Source organism: Pelobates fuscus, chromosome 2 (genome assembly GCF_036172605.1).
Source record: "Pelobates fuscus isolate aPelFus1 chromosome 2, aPelFus1.pri, whole genome shotgun sequence".
Lineage (NCBI taxonomy): Eukaryota > Metazoa > Chordata > Amphibia > Anura > Pelobatidae > Pelobates > Pelobates fuscus.
In genome coordinates, this window is record NC_086318.1 from 395,800,434 (window position 1) to 395,817,573 (window position 17,140).

Consider the following 17,140-nt stretch of genomic DNA (forward strand, 5'->3'; position numbering starts at 1 on the left):
CCTAAATAAAGATAGGGGGGGGGACCTACTGTCCTTCCCCCTGGCCCCCACCCCTGCGCGGTGGGTGGGTGGGGGCCCTAATAAAACAATAAGGGGGGGGGACCTACTGTCCTCCCCCCTGGCCCCCACCCCTGAGCGCTGGGTGGGGGCCCTAAATAAAGATGGGGGGGGGGGAACCTACTGTCCTCCCCCCTGGCCCCCACCCCTGCGCGGTGGGTGGGGGCCCTAAATAAAGATATGGGGGGGGACCTACTGTCCTCCCCCCTGGCCCCCACCCCTGAGCGGTGGGTGGGGGCCCTAATAAAATAATAAGGGGGGGGACCTACTGTCCTCCCCCCTGGCCCCCACCCCTGAGCGGTGGGTGGGGGCCCTAAATAAAGATTGGGGGGGGGACCTACTGTCCTCCCCCCTGGCCCCCACCCCTGCGCGGTGGGTGGGGGCCCTAATAAAACAATAAGGGGGGGGGACCTACTGTCCTCCCCCCTGGCCCCCACCCCTGAGCGGTGGGTGGGGGCCCTAAATAAAGATAGGGGGGGGACCTACTGTCCTCCCCCCTGGCCCCCACCCCTGCGCGGTGGGTGGGGGCCCTAATAAAACAATAAGGGGGGGGGACCTACTGTCCTCCCCCCTGGCCCCCACCCCTGAGCGGTGGGTGGGGGCCCTAATAAAACAATAAGGGGGGGGACCTACTGTCCTCCCCCCTGGCCCCCACCCCTGAGCGGTGGGTGGGGGCCCTAAATAAAGATAGGGGGGGGACCTACTGTCCTCCCCCCTGGCCCCCACCCCTGCGCGGTGGGTGGGGGCCCTAATAAAACAATAAGGGGGGGGGACCTACTGTCCTCCCCCCTGGCCCCCACCCCTGAGCGGTGGGTGGGGGCCCTAAATAAAGATAAGGGGGGGAACCTACTGTCCTCCCCCCTGGCCCCCACCCCTGCGCGGTGGGTGGGGGCCCTAATAAAACAATAAGGGGGGGGGACCTACTGTCCTCCCCCCTGGCCCCCACCCCTGAGCGGTGGGTGGGGGCCCTAAATGAACCCCCCCCCCCCAATCAAGGTGACTAGGGGTCCCAAGCCCCTAGTCACCCCCCCACACCCCAAAACATTCTAACCCCTACCTATCCCCCTCACCCTAAAAATAGTGAGGGGGGAATAAAATAACTAACCTGTAAAAAAAAAAAAAAAAAAAATAAACTTACCATTTGACGTCTTCTTTTTTCTAAATTCTTCTTTCTTCAGCCCCCAAAAAGGCCAAATAAAAATCCATCATACCCGTCGCACTTAAAAAAAAAAGACAAAAAAAAACGAGCGCAAAAAAAAAAAAATTAATCCATGTTCACCCATGATGGGCACGCCGCGTACTGAGCTCCACAGGGCGGGCCAAGGCTTATATAGCCTTGCCCCGCCCTGCAATTAGGCTTAGAACACACTGATTGGTTGGTTTAAGCCAATCAGAGTGCTCTGTGTCATTTTACAAGCGTGGGAAAATTCCAAAGAACTTTCCCACGCTTGTAAAATGACACAGCACTGTGATTGGATGGCTTGAAAACCATCCAATCACAGTGATCTGTCATTTTACACAGCGTGGGAAAGTTCTTTAGAATTTTCCTACGCTGTGTAAAATGACACAGAGCACTCTGATTGGCTTAAACCAACCAATCAGTGTGTTCTAAGCCTAATTGCAGGGCGGGGCAAGTCTATATAACCCTTGGCCCGCCCTGCGGAGCACAGTACGCGGCGTGCCCTCCATGGGTGAACATGGATTAATTTTTTTTTTGCGCTCGGTTTTTTTTTGTTTTTTTTTTTAAAGTGCGACGGGTATGATGGATTTTTATTTGGCTTTTTTGGGGGCTGAAGAAAGAAGAATTTAGAAAAAAGAAGACGTCAAATGGTAAGTTTAATTTTTTTTTTTTTACAGGTTAGTTATTTTATTCCCCCCTCACTATTTTTAGGGTGAGGGGGGTAGGTAGGGGATAGAATGTTTTGGGTGGGGGGGGGTGACTAGGGGCTTGGGACCCCTAGTCACCTTGATGGGGGGGGGGGGTTCATTTAGGGCCCCCACCCACCGCTCAGGGGTGGGGGCCAGTGGGGGGGGGAGGACAGTAGGTCCCCCCCCCTTATTATTTTATTAGGGCCCCCACCCACAGCGCAAGGGTGGGGGCCAGGGGGGAGGACAGTAGGTTCCCCCCCCCTTATTATTTTATTAGGGCCCCCGCCCACAGCGCAGGGGTGGGGGCCAGGGGGGAGGACAGTAGGTCCCCCCCCCTTATTATTTTATTAGGGCCCCCACCCACAGCGCAGGGGTGGGGGCCAGGGGGGGAGGACAGTAGGTCCCCCCCCCTTGTTTTATTAGGGCCCCCACCCACAGCGCAGGGGTGGGGGCCAGTAGGTCCCCCCCCTTATTATTTTATTAGGGCCCCCACCCACCGCGCAGGGGTGGGGGCCAGGGGGGAGGACAGTAGGTCCCCCCCATCTTTAACCCCCGCGCAGGGGGGGTTATTAGGTGGTTTTTTTTGTTTGTTTTTTACAGTGAGCAGCCACAGGCTGCTCACTGCTTACTAGACATGCCCCTACTCGCGGTATAGCGAGTAGGGGCATATTATTTACTAATACTAAGTAATCTTTACTTAGTATTAGTACATTTGGCTGAAAGACCAATTCAGGTCTTTCAGCCTTTTAGTAGATAGCTCCCTGATACCGTGGGAATTAGGGAGTTATCTACTAAGCGGCTGCAAGATGCAGCCACAGCAATGAATAGGATCGGAGTTTCATTCATTAGAATGAAATTCCGATACGAACAAAGTACCGAATTGCATCCTAACACCAATGGAGAAACTCTTCTCATTCTGTTAGGATGCAATTCGGCAGTTTTGCCGGCGTTCTGTCTAAGTGACAGGACTTTCGGCAATACTGACAGGAAGTATTGTGGGAACTGGGAGGAAAGCTAGGGATCATGGGAAAATTGCTCTGACCAGCGGAAATGAAGCACACTTTGCTCCTCCGCTGGTCAGAGCTGGTCAAGCGGAGGAATCCTCCATAAGGCAAAGAGTCCCTACTTTGTCTTATAATTTTAAAGAAAACTAAAGAAGAATGGAAGAAAAGAATAACAAATCCCGAGAGAGGGGGAGAAGAGGAAGAGATTGAGGAAAGGTAAGTTCGGCATGACAGTGCCGCTTTAAGGACCGCTGACGGTTCAGGACCGTCAGCGGTAAAACGTGCGTTTGGACCGCTGACGGTCCTGAACCGTCATAACGGTTTTGGGCAACTTACCTGATCGCCGTCGGTCCCACGGCGGCGATCAGCTCTCCTCCCGGTCCAGGGGGACTGCCTGTCTGCCCGGGCAGTCCCCCCTCGGCAGATCAGGACCCCACGGCCATGTGATCACATGACCGCAATAGGGGTCTGTGTATCTGCCTGCAGGGGGACTGTCTGTGCTGACAGGCAGTCTCCCTGCAAGTAAAAAAATCATAAAATAAAGTGTAAAAAAAAAAGAAATCAGTGTAAAAAAATAAAAAATAATATGTGTATATATATATATATATATATATATACACACACATATGTATTATATCTATATATAATATATATATATCTATATATAATATATATATATCTATATATAATATATATATATATCTATATATAATATATATATCTATATATATCTATATATAATATATATATCTATATTAATATATATATCTATATTAATATATATATATCTATATTAATATATATATCTATATATCTATATTAATATATATATCTATATATCTATATTAATATATATATCTATATATCTATATTAATATATATATCTATATATCTATATATCTATATATCTATATATCTATATATCTATATATCTATATATCTATATATCTATATATCTATATATCTATAATCTATATATATATAATATATAATATATAATGTCACACTAAGTGTATTTTTATATTTATATATACGTATATTAATATAAAAATACACTTATATTTAAATTACACACGAATATATACAATATATATAATAACTATATATATGGTATATAGATTATAAAATACAAATATGTTAATAAAAATAAATAAACAAAAAATAAAAATAATTTTTAATAATTAAAAAAAAATTATATATATATTCAATTTTATTCTAACAGTATTTTGATATATATATATATATATATATATATTTATATCAAAATACACTTAGAATGTAATGATATATATATCTATGTATAAATAAATAAATAAAAATAATACACAATATACATATGTCCACATACATAATTACATAAATAATTTCATAAATATACACGTAGACGTCAAATACATAAATATGTATATATATTAAAATTCTACGTGCATATTTATGTAATATTTTTACCTAATTAAGTAATTTTAATGATTGCAATTTGAGGGACCTGCCTGCCAACCCAGGCCAAAAGTCCAGATAATTTAATTTGCTAGCACTGTGTTTAACCCTGTAACTTTCTATGACACCCTAAATCCTGTACATGGGGGTACTGTTTTACTCGGGAGACTTCGCTGAACACAAATATTAGTGTTTCAAAACAGTAAAACATATCACAGCGATGATATTGTCAGTGAAAGTGAAGTTTTTTGCATTTTTCACACACAAACAGCACTTTCACTGAGGATATTATTGCTGTGATATATTTTACTGTTCTGATACACTAATATTTGTGTTCAGCGAAGTCTCCTGAGTATAACAGTACCCCACATGTAGAGGTTTTATAGTGTTTGTGAAAGTTACAGGGTCAAATATAAGGCTTGATTTTACTTTTTTTTTTTTAATTGAAATTTGTCAGATTGGTTAGGTTGCCTTTGAGAGCGTATGGTAGCCAAGGAATGAGAATTAGCCCCATGATGGCATACCATTTGCAAAAGAAGACAACCCTAGGTATTGCAAATGGGGTATGTTCAGCCTTTTTTAGTAGCCACTTAGTCAAACACACCGGCCAAAGTTAGCGTTTTTTGCATTTTTAACACACAAACAAATATAAATGCTAACTTTGGCCAGTGTTTGTGACTAGGTGGCTACTAAAAAAGACTGGACATACCCCATTTTGAATACCCTGGGTTGTCTACTTTAAAAAATATGTACATGTTAGGTGTGTTTCGGGGATTTATGACAGATAACGGTGTAACAATGTCACTATTGATACATTTAAAATATATATATATTGAAACAGCAATTTCCTACTTGTATTTATAGGCCTATAACTTGCAAAAAAAAGCAATAAAGCATGTAAACACTGGGTGTTTTTAAACTCGGGACAAAATTTTGAATCTATTTAGCAGTTTTTTTCATTAGCTTTTGTAGATAAGTAAAAGATTTTTCAAGTAAAAGTCCAAAAACATGTTTTTTTTATTTTTCACCATATTTTATTATTTTTTTTAAATACAATATATGACATAATATAAATACTGGTATCTAAAGAAAGCCCTTCTTGTCGTGAAAAAAACAATATATAACTTGTATGGGAACCGTAAATGAGAGAGCGGAAAATTACAGCTAAACACAAACACCACAAAAGTGTTAAAACTGCTCTGGTCCTTAACGTACAAACATCGCAAAAACAGGCCGGTCCTTAAAGGACCACTCTAGGCACCCAGACCACTTCAGCTTAATGAAGTGGTCTGGGTGCCAGGTCCAGCTAGCTTTTACCCTTTTTTTATAAACATAGCAGTTTCAGAGAAACTGCTATGTTTATTCTGAGGGTTAAGCCAGCCTCCAGAGCCTCTAGTGGCTGTCTCACTGACAGCCGCTAGAGGCGCTTGCGTGCTTCTCACTGTGAAAATCACAGTGAGAGCACGCAAGCGTCCATAGGAAAGCATTATGAATGCTTTCCTATGCGACCGGCTGAATGCGAGCGCGGCTCCTGCCGCGCATGCGCATTCAGCCGATGACGTCGCGAGGAAGAAGAGGAGGAGGAGTAGAGCTCCCCGCCCGGCGCTGGAGAAAGAGGTAAGTTTAACCCCTTCCTCCCCTCAGAGCCCGGCGGGAGTGGGTCCCTGAGGGTGGGGGCACCCTCAGGGCACTCTAGTGCCAGGAAAACGAGTATGTTTTCCTGGCACTAGAGTGGTCCTTTAAGGGGTTAAAGCAAAGGAGAAAAAAAAAGTGGACAATAAAATAAAACAAAGTGCCAAAGATTTTCACATTTTTCAAGACTAGGAAGAAAAGCATAGGCACACAGGTATTCACTCCATAAAGCTATTTAAACACTTGCAGTCAATTGAGCACAGCTGTGCATTACTCTAGGTTAGGACTTATCTGGCATCTTTAGCTGAAGAAGACTGGAGGCAAGGGATGCGGTCAAGTTACCAAAAACTATACTAAAAAGTTTGACACCATGATTACCATGAAATGGCACTGGCTATAGTGCTTATGACGCTTAGGCCTTGATTTAATAATTTTCCCACTTTTTTTATATATATTCTTTATTTTTCCGTGCTTAATAACAGTTTCATGTTTACAATACCGTGACAGTAAAATCAAAGGTTCAACATATCTCAATAAATGTATTTGCATTTAGGCAACTGCACAATATGGTGAAGACTAAATTCTAGTTATTCCAATAGACGTGTGTTCTCTGGAATCATGATACCCAACTACTTGTTTTGCCAAGGTCGCAGCCATTACGTTATTCGCTTTTCCTGGTGGCAAGTGTATGCAGTAAATGTCTCATGCCGATATAGGTCTAGGGCACGTCTGATGGAAGTAATCTGTTGACTTTTTGTATGTATTAACTATGTGTGAGTGATCCTCAGGTCTGTATGATACTATCTGTGGTACCCCTAACCTATAGTGTGACGGGGGGTGAAAAGAGAGGATGGATGATTGAGATCCTCCAAGTTTAGGCGGCACACTAAACGGGTTTTGAGATCGTAGTGGGAGGAAGAATGTGGGGCTCTCTGGTAGAGGAGTTACATGCGCTCCTCTGAGCACAGGCCTGTGTGGCTGACTAGGGCTCAGTGTGTTTCTGTTAGTGCCTCGTATTATGCGGGTAACCATATGACCTCGTGTCGTTTGGTATAAAGAAGGAGAAAGTATAATGCTTAAGCTTCGGGTTTAACATTAAATAGGGGGGTGGAGCCTGACTGCTGGACGGATCAAACGTGTATCGTCTGAGCTCCTGCAACCTAAAATCCGGGGCTAACTGCGGGCCACACGCTAAATCTGGCCCTACAAGGTACTCACCCTGCTAAGCTGAAGATCTCGGGGATACCTGACACAAACCGATTTAAAGCTGTATTACCCGGACTAGGGGACTGAGGCCTACTTGAGCTGGGGTGAGACGGCCGCTCCTCCAGTTCTCCGACCGGCGCCTGGCTGTGTTCCCCCCCCCTCCTGGACCGGTGGGGGTTATCCCGGTCCCCACGGGCAAACACCACTGCCATCTGCACCTTTTAAGCACCCATACCGATGCAGGCCCTGGAAGGGACAGTACACCCCAAGATGGCGGACACGCTGCCACCTCATGTGCAGGAAAGCGACACGACCACCCAGGGCTCATCTGAGCAGGTACGACGACACCTGCCCAAAATCTTTGAAACCTTCTGGGCCAAGCTCTCAGCTCACCTACGGACGCCAACAGCTCCGGTGGAGGGGAGGAACGGAGGGGGAGAGGCGGGAAAAGAGCGGGCCCCCCAGTGCGCTCCTTCCACAACAGCGGCACACTCATCCTCACGTGGTCTATCTGGGCCGAAAACCAACAGGGATGAAATCCAACCGCGGACGCGGAGGGTCCATCGCCGCAGGCAGCAATCCATCCAGAGTCGTCCCCCTACAGAAACAAAAATCGGTCTCCAGTGTGAGCTCCCCAGCTTGTGGACTTTGGAAGCAGGCCTTCGTGACGGCCTTGGACTCTGGGGCGACCCGGTTAAACTTCTGTCTCATACTGCCGCTCAAACCACTTCACCTACATTTGAGCAGAGGCATTGGCTGACTCACGACAGCTCACCCCAAACCACCAGATAGTCAAGAATTGGTCTCACTTAATTGACTGCTGCACTGTTTACCTTTTGCTTATGCTGTTCACCATTTTATGGTGTCACAGCTAATCTCTTATGCTAAGATATCAGGAGAAGATGTTAAGCTTCAGTAGATCTATGATTGCGCAGCTTGATAAGATGCACACGCAATATGATGGTTAAAATATCACTACCTAGCTAAGGATATTACACATTGCAAATGCTAAAATTTTATCACCTAAACAAATTTCCAGGGGCCATGACAGGACACCAAACACATCAGTTGCATAGGCATCTACCCTCATAACCATCCTGGGGAAGCAGAGACCAAGTATGGCACACGGTTATGATCCACAGTGATCTTCTACCTATTACCCCAAGCATGTACCGAAACGTATATACAACGCCGCTATTCCCTCTAACTACTAACCTACGGTACTCCTATTGGCTTCTATTTAGTTCGTACTATCAGGCACCCATTTATGTCAGTAACCCCGCTACGGTTTAGCGTAGGATGTCTTATCTAGCATATTTGTTATCAAACTTTACCACTACAAAAACAAAAATGTGCTGTTTTATCACCTGCCCTTTACTGTCGAACAATGTATGTTAACCCCTTAAGGACCAAACTTCTGGAATAAAAGGGAATCATGACGTGTCACACACGTCGTGTGTCCTTAAGGGGTTAATTCTCTCGCTACCGCTGTTGGGGCAGTGCAAGCGTGTCTGTAAGTCTGAAGCACAACAACAAAAAAAGAATTAAAAAAACAAAAAAACATTAAATAGGTATCTGCTATGTTTACATAGCTTAAGATCGAGGTTTGCATGGGAGAAGTTGCCTTGCAGCCTTTTTTTACTAAACAATATTTTAAATCTATATTAAACATACAACCGGTGAATTTCGTTATAAGTCCTGTGTTAACGTGGGTGGAGATGTCCCAAAGTTATTAGACTAAGTGGAACGACATCTTAGGAGGTCGAAATGGGTGTCAATAATCAAGTGTCAGTGTCCCGTCTGGTCCCGGGTGTAACAGGGGTGATGTTGCTCACGTACCAGTCGTCTGGCATGGTCTGTGTCGCTTGCATGGCAGGCAGGTTCAGGGCCTGTAAAAAGGCTGTACAGTCCGAGGGACTAGATGCCCTGTAATGTGTCCCGTTTTTAATCACCGTGATGTCTCTGGAGTGGGACCATCGGTATGCCAGTCTCACACTTTGAAGGGCTTTGGTGATTGGTTGCATGGATTTCCACCATAGTAGCGTGGCTCTGCAGAGGTCTTGGAAGAAGGTAAGTGAAAATGATTCAATTTTTTTATGGCGTTTTCCCTTTTAGAGCCGTGAAGATTCTTTGCTTATCTGCATAAGATGATGTCTCGGGTTGAGGTGGTGGGCGCTTGGGGGGATTTGGCGATGCGGTACACACCTTCAAAGGAGAATTGCTTGGCCGATCGTGTCGGTAGTAGGAAGGCGACCAGTCGCCAGACAAAATGTGGTAGTTCCTCGGGGGGGAAGCGTGTCAGCGACTCCCCGTATCTTGATGTTTTTACTCCTACTTTTGTCTTCGAATTGCTCCATTCGGCTCGATAAGTGTGTATAAGAGGAGTTAAGTTGTTGTATTGTGTCCCCAAGGTTATCTATGCCCTGTTTCAGGGAGGTTGTCTGCCTCTGAGGTGTGTAGCCTGGCAGTAACCTGTTGTATCTCAGACTTTATTGCTGTGATGTCAGTTGTAAAGATCCTCTGCATGTGGAGGAATAAGTTGTATATGTCTCCCTTTGTAGACGGAGCATCGCTGTCTCCTGACAGCAGGGACCCCAGGTGCGGGGTATTTTTCTCTGTTGGAGTATGTTGGGCCGCGGGGGTGAGCATTTGCCCGATGTCTTGACTATCTCTAGCCGCCGGCTGACTTAGCCGCGGGTTTTTGCGACCCATTACGTCGTCGGGGGATTCACCCAGTATGTTTTTGGCGAAGAGGTCGAAGGCCGCCTCGAGGCTGCTGTCCCGTCCCAGCCGGCTCCCTGCGTGGTAGGCCAGAGATCCTCGGCGCCAGGTTTTGGTGGTCGCCGGGAACAGAAAGGGCATCTGCGGGTTCGGTGAGCTCTCCTCGGTATAACTCCGGGGTTTTCGTTTATGTGTGGCTAGTTTATTCACCGGTATTGAGGGTTTTCTTGATTGAACGGCCAGAGCCGGTCTGACTTGCGTCTGTCTCCGTGTGCTGTCCAGCTGCGCCCCCCTTTCCCACCTTTTTTAACGTACAGAAGTCACCATTTAAAGAGACACTAGTCACTAAAACAACGTTAGGTAAATTAAGCAGTTTTTGAGTATAGATCATGCCTCTGGAGTTTCACTGCTCAATTATCTGCCATTTAGGAGTTAAATCACTTTTGATTCTGTTTATGCAGTTCTAGCCACACCTCCCCTGGCCATGATCGACCATGGTCTGCATGGGGACGCTGAATTTTCCTCATAGAGATGCTGGCTGGCCACACCCCCTTGCCAATTTTAGCCAATCAAATGCTTTCCCCATGGAAAGCCACCTAAATGGTGGGTTTTCACTATGGGGTCAGGAATACATGTTTGTGTTCCTGATCCTACAGTGATCCTTGAATGCAAAAAGCCTGCAGGGACTGATTGTACTCACCAGAACAAGTACATTAAACTGTAGTGACCATAGTGTCCATTGTTTCTGGTGACCATAGTGTCTAAGTACAAAAACAAAAAAGCTCAGTCCATTTCTAACATTTAGGTACAGTGACATTTGCATTTCAAATTTTGATCAAAACCTGAGCCAACTCCACTGTGAGTTTGACCTCTGTCCAATTCTAAATGTGGCCCTGATACAGATGAACAATACCAAGGCTCAGGAAGCAGCTGTATTTTATTTGGACCAAAGCTGGCCAACATGTAAAATAGATTTCCCATTGCACGGTATAGGCCATGTCTGTAAACCTAAATTTACCATTTACACTGAATCCACTATAACAACTTATGCTGCACGCATCTCCTTGCTTAAAACTGCACCAGCAGGGCCCTCTACCTTGGATGGCAATAACAGCATGCAAGCACTAAATGATCTTAACCTACTAAGCTATTTCCCACCACTATGGCATTCAATGTTTGTCGAGCTTTGTTAGAAACTGTATCACTTAACAAGCTTTAAAGTAAAATTGATATTTCCAGGACTCCCAATAAAATTGTAATTCGTGTCAGGGTACAAGAACAATACAAAACGTAGGCGGTGTGCACCAATGACCAAGGTATAAAAAATTATAATACACACGTGTGTGTGTGTGTGTGTGTGTGTAAAAAACAGATCAAATTCGAATTTTGTAATACCTTTTTTATATCCAATTTAGCACAAAGCCTAACTATTAAGAGAACAAGTACACATGCCTTGTTTTGTTGACTTGTTCCTCCACAAATCCTTTAATCTAGCAACAATTGAGCAGCACTCTGTAAACAGAACAATATTGCTGAATAGGACACTATCAGTATTATGCATTACATACTTTTTATTAAAATTAAAACAAAAAAAAAATATGGCAATGCAACATTTGAATGATGTGATAAAGAAAGTACTAAAACAGCTCCAAGTTCAGCAAACACAGACAGGCCTTTTTAGAAGACAGTTTCCATACTCACTTTTAAAGTGTGCAATTTATAAAAGAATATTATGTGTAAACACAAGATCAGCTCTGCAGATAGAAGCTTATATATACTTGAGAACATGCTGGTGCCATGCGGATTAAGGTTAGTAACCTTTAGCAATTAAGCCCAGTATTATAAAACATAATAAATAGCACCTTGTAATTGATAAACCCCACAAGATACAAGTTTGCATGACTTTTTTTGCACATTCTTACAAATCCAATATTGCACAGCTTGAATTGTCTGAATTACAAGCAGTTATATGTATTCTTAGTTGTTCAATAACTATATCTGTAACATACATAGAATTATTTGATGGTAACTAGACAACTAAAAAAAAAAAAAAAAAAAAAAAAAAAACCATAACTATAACTTCTCTACAAACACCACACTACTGAATAATACATTAAGGGAACACTCCTGGCAGCAGGACAACTTAATTAAAATGAAGTTATTATGGTGCCAGAAGTGCTCTGGCTCCAGCTTACCTTTGAGGTTAAATGGTTGACAAAAGAGTTCAACCTTCAATCCAGCACCCAATTGCAACCCCGGTCTATCCACTGATTAGAATCTTAATAAAGGAAGCCTCGCTTAGGGTGTGGCTGATTGGCTCAGAGTGTCAGCTGATGCTCTAAGCCAACCAGTACCATGCCATTCACAAAACAGTTTTAGAAAAAAAATATATACATTTCTCAATAAGATGACAACCTCAACCAATCTGACTGAGGCTTCCTCTTAAGATTCTGAGCAATGGAAAAACAAGGAGCGATCGTGCACTTTATAATAGACTTTGGGGTTAAACTGTTCATGAACGGTTTAAAGAAACACCAATGTAACAGTATCTATGCATTAAGGTGATTGACTGCATCCTCCTGGTGTTGGAAGGGGTAATTAAGCACTCACTTTATTCCAGCGTTGAGGTCCCTCGGTCGGCAATCTGGGGAACCTACTGCATGATAAACGCTTCGCACATTCTTCCTTCTTTATTGGAAAGCATCTTTGTAACTGCAGTGTTTGCTACGGCAGGGTAAGGGGACGGGGACACTGCACACAGCAACTTCAATGAGATTAAGTGGTCTGGGTGCCAACATAGTGTTCCTTTCACCACTAAAGGTAAACATGTGCCAGGGACCTTCTGGCACCATAACAACTGAAATCCAATGATGTCGTTAAGGGGACCAGAATTTTTCTTTAAAAATCTATAAAATCACCTATATCTTGCATTAACCTTATTTTCACATGATGTTCTGCTTTCGTTTAAAAAATGTATAAAGAACTATAAATGCCAGGAATACAAAGCACCCTCTGCCTCCCGCCCGGGTGAATAAAGGCTTAAAATAAAAACTTTACTTACCTGATCCCAGCAATCGGCGCTGGGTCGCAGCTCTGCCTCATCCAATGTGTTTAACATTGCAGCACTAAGTGCAATAGGGACACTGTACCCAGACCACTTCAATGAGCTGTTGTGTTCCGGGTGCCTATAGTGTTCCTTTAACGATTTAGCAAGTGACAACACAATTCAGTTCTGATACAGCCACACAATGCCACATAATAATATGGATTGACGGGGAGCCAATAACTATCACCCAGTTTCAGTATAGAAATGTGCGTAATTACATTTTAATGTATTTTCTTCCAGACTTTTCAAAATCATATTCACTAAATCCAGGGAATAAGTAAAGATATTAAAAATCATGTGACTATATATATATATATTGCTGCATTTTCATGTTATACTACTATATTCACACTATATAATATGTTCCTTGATGTACATAAAACACCAATAAAAACATATATTGAAAAAAAAAATCATGTGACTTATATGCTAATCTATTTAACTATTTTCATTGTGCAGCAGAATATCATACTGTATGCTATACACTTCAAGTATTGCACTAGTCACTGTTTTATGATGGAATTGTATCTCCATTAAAAAAAAAAAAAAAAAAAAAAAAACACATTTGAAAATCAATAAACTACCTAAGAAAAAACAATGATTTGACTACTTTCCTTTAAGTCTCCTTGATGGGATAATATAATCACCAAAACAACATTAACTTAAAAGGAACACTACAGGGTCAGGAACACAAATGTTTATTCCTGACCCTACAGTGTTAAAACCACCATCTAGCCCCCCATGGCCTCCTCTTACCTCCCTAAATATAGAAAACCTTTACTTTTATTCCAGTCTGGATCTGCTGCCTCTGAACTGCATCTGACCTCTGACATCATCAGAAGTGGTGGTCTGAGTCAATCACAATGCTTCCACATAGGATTGCCCTGGTCAATCAGCATCTTCTCATTGAGATACATTGAATCAATGCATCTCTATGAGGAAAGTTCAGTGTCTCCATGCAGAGGGTGGATAAACTGAATGTTGTGATCCATACTAGGCAGGACTGCCCAAGGAAGCACCTCTAGTAACCATCTGAGGAGTGGCCAGTGGGGTTATCACTAGGCTGTAATGTAAACACTGCATTTTCTCTGAAAATACAGTGTTTACAGCAAGAAGCCTGAAGGGAATGATTCAATATGAACAAATGCAACATGCTTTAAAGGGACACTATAGTCACCAGAACAACTACAGCTTATTGACCCAGCGACGAGGGTCATCAGTGCTCAATTCAGGTAAGTCACTGAAGGGGTTTTAACCCCTTCAGCAACATGGGATGGGAGGCAGCGGGGCACTGCAGGAAAACTGGAGAGTCCCTTTAACCAGCATTTCTTTTTTTAATAAATGCCATTTTCATGGCGATGCACATGTTTATTAATTTTCTGCTAGAAAAGTATTATTTCAATTATTTTTCTCGCTACTCAATCTGAGAACGTTTTCAAAGGAAATCTCTGCGAAAACTAGTGGAATTTACTATAAGCAGAATCATCACTTTTAGAACATCTTAATAAATATGATCAAGATAATGATGGGATTTAATTGTCACCTTCCTGCCTCTTTTCTAATCGGAATTTAGTGAACAACTCTGCATATATTTTCTAATCATTTGGAGTTATGCCTCCAATTTTAATTCAATACCGTACAGATATTATAAACTTAGACTAAAACTAAAAAGAGGACCTGACCAACTTCAACTCAATGAGGTGGTCTTGGTGCAATATCCTTGCCATTTCCCTCCCACAATGTAAAACATTTCCATTTTGGAAATGCGGCAATGTTTATATTGCGGGGCTGAACACACCTCCTGTGACGGTCACCTGACAGTAACTAGATTCTTGACATTCGACATGATCACACATTGCATGAAAGCGTCAAATGTCAAGAACAGAGTTTGACTCATATCTCAATGTGAGCTCTCCTGCACTGTGTTGAGAAGCTTATGATTGGTGAACCATTGCAATTGCTTATGCCCACAAAGCTTCCAGAGGAAAAGCCTAATGACATCAGCAAAGGTGGATCTGGCTGTAGAGAAGAAGCTGCCTCGACGCATGATAGAAAGTGATAGAAGTTAATGTAATATTATTATTATTATTATTATTATTATTATTATTATTAAGGGGGGGAATCTAAAAGACCCTCTAACTATTTGGCCCAAAAATAAAATTCTTAAACTCTGGAGACTAATTAACAAGAAAATTGAAAGTCCAGAAATACAAGAGTGATGCTACTAACTGGATGTTAGCAAGAAAAAGGTTCTTTAAAGGGTTACTCCAAGCATCATAACCACAAACACACATTGTAGTGGCTATGATGTGAGTAGTAACATTCCTTGGTAATGGGGCAAACCATTTTACAATGGGACCAGCAAGATGTCAATGGTCCTATGCTGCTGGCCAAGAGCTGAATAAGCCAGATGCCGTTCCCCTTTGTCATTCCCTGAGATTGTCAGCTGATCACTCTCAGGCAATGAATGACATTATGTGCATAAGAACACACCACCCCTCGCCCGCCCCACACACCCACCTCGCCCGCCCCACACACCCACCTCGCTCACCCCCACTCAATTGGTCCAACGCCATCACATAACCTACGCATAAACAGTACTTACCGACTACACCCAACTGATCAACACTACTCGCCACCACCACCCAACCAACACTAATCAATGCCAACCAATCCTTCAAAACTCCTGTCAGCCCCCACTAGCGTCAACACTACTGCCCGTCACCTAACCACCATCCCCATGAACATCACTGGCCGTCGCAACCATCACCTAAGCAACCCACCCAACACTCCTCACCACTGACACCGGATTGCCTTACAATCCAACTCCCATCACACTATGTGTCCACCCCCAGCAATCAATAAGTACTCCTACACTCCAAAAGAATGCACCTGTCATGGTTGATTATATATTTCCTACCTGGTCTTTGCTAAAGTAATTGTGTGATATAGAGATATATATATCTTTTTTTTTGGTGTGTGTATTAAGCACATCACACTATGTGTCCAACCCCAGCGACCAACAAGTACTCCAACTCCCAGCACATCACACTATGTGTCCACCCCCAGCAATAAGGACTCCAACTCCCAGCACACTATGTGTCCACCCCCAGCGACCAACAAGTACTCCAACTCCCAGCACATCACACTGTGTGTCCACCCCCAGCGATCAATAAGGACTCCAACTCCCAGCACATCACACTATGTGTCCACCCCCAGCAATGAGGACTCCAACTCCCAGCACACTATGTGTCCACCCCCAGCGATCAATAAGGACTCCAACTCCCAGCACATCACACTATGTGTCCAACCCCAGCGATCAACAAGTACTCCAACTCCCAGCACATCACACTATGTGTCCACCCCCAGCGATCAATAAGGACTCCAACTCCCAGCACTCTGCACCCCCCCCCCCCCCCCCCCCTGCAGTGAATTGAGGCCGGTATTCATTACACCCAGTACCAGCCGCCCTGGCCCCTCATGGCCCCCGTGTGTTCGTTACCTTTGAGCTGGGGCAGCGGGGAGAGCTCCACCAGGGAGCCTTGTCCTCGGAACTGGGACGATCCCTGCGATCGCTTCTGCCGCTGAGCTTTCCGCACCGACTTCCGCGTGAAGCCGTCCACCTTCTCCGCCGCCGAGATGGCCGCCATGGCAGGGCCGGGGCCCCGGGCTGATCCTGTGCTTGGCGCCCTCACCACAGCCGGGAGGGGGGTAAGGGGCAGGAAGTTACCGGGAACACAAAACTCCCGCCGAGTACACCGTCCGGAGCGGCAGCATCAACCGGCGGAGGGCCCCTTACTTTCCGTGGGATGTCTCGGCCCGGCCGTTTCGTGTCATCTTCCTCTCCCGGTACGGCCGCGTGTATCCGACACAACTTTCCCCTCACTGCCCGGGCTCCGCCATCGGCCTTGCACGGGAGGGGGCGGGACCAAGCGAGCAGCAAGTTCGGAATCCCACGGGAGGGAGACCTGTACCGCGAGTCTACAACCGAACCCTAGACACCTGACTGACAGCCCGCTCGGCCAATGGGAGGCGGCAGAGAAGGCCGTGACGTCACCGACACAGTGGAACGCTCGAGGCACCGTTTGAAGCTGGGGAAACGGTTAAG

The 17,140-nt window shown here is 44.4% G+C and overlaps 1 protein-coding gene across 1 annotated transcript in view; it reads right to left on the reverse strand.

Annotated features, from left to right (window-relative positions):
* Positions 1-17,075, reverse strand: part of PPP2R5A (protein phosphatase 2 regulatory subunit B'alpha) — a 127,116-nt gene extending 110,041 nt beyond the window's left edge. The window contains exon 1 of the mRNA XM_063443850.1: positions 16,535-17,075. Coding sequence (XP_063299920.1) covers positions 16,535-16,682 — 148 coding nt within the window. The 5' untranslated portion in view covers positions 16,683-17,075. The remainder of the gene's footprint in view (positions 1-16,534) is intronic.
* Positions 17,076-17,140: the final 65 nt, after the last annotated feature.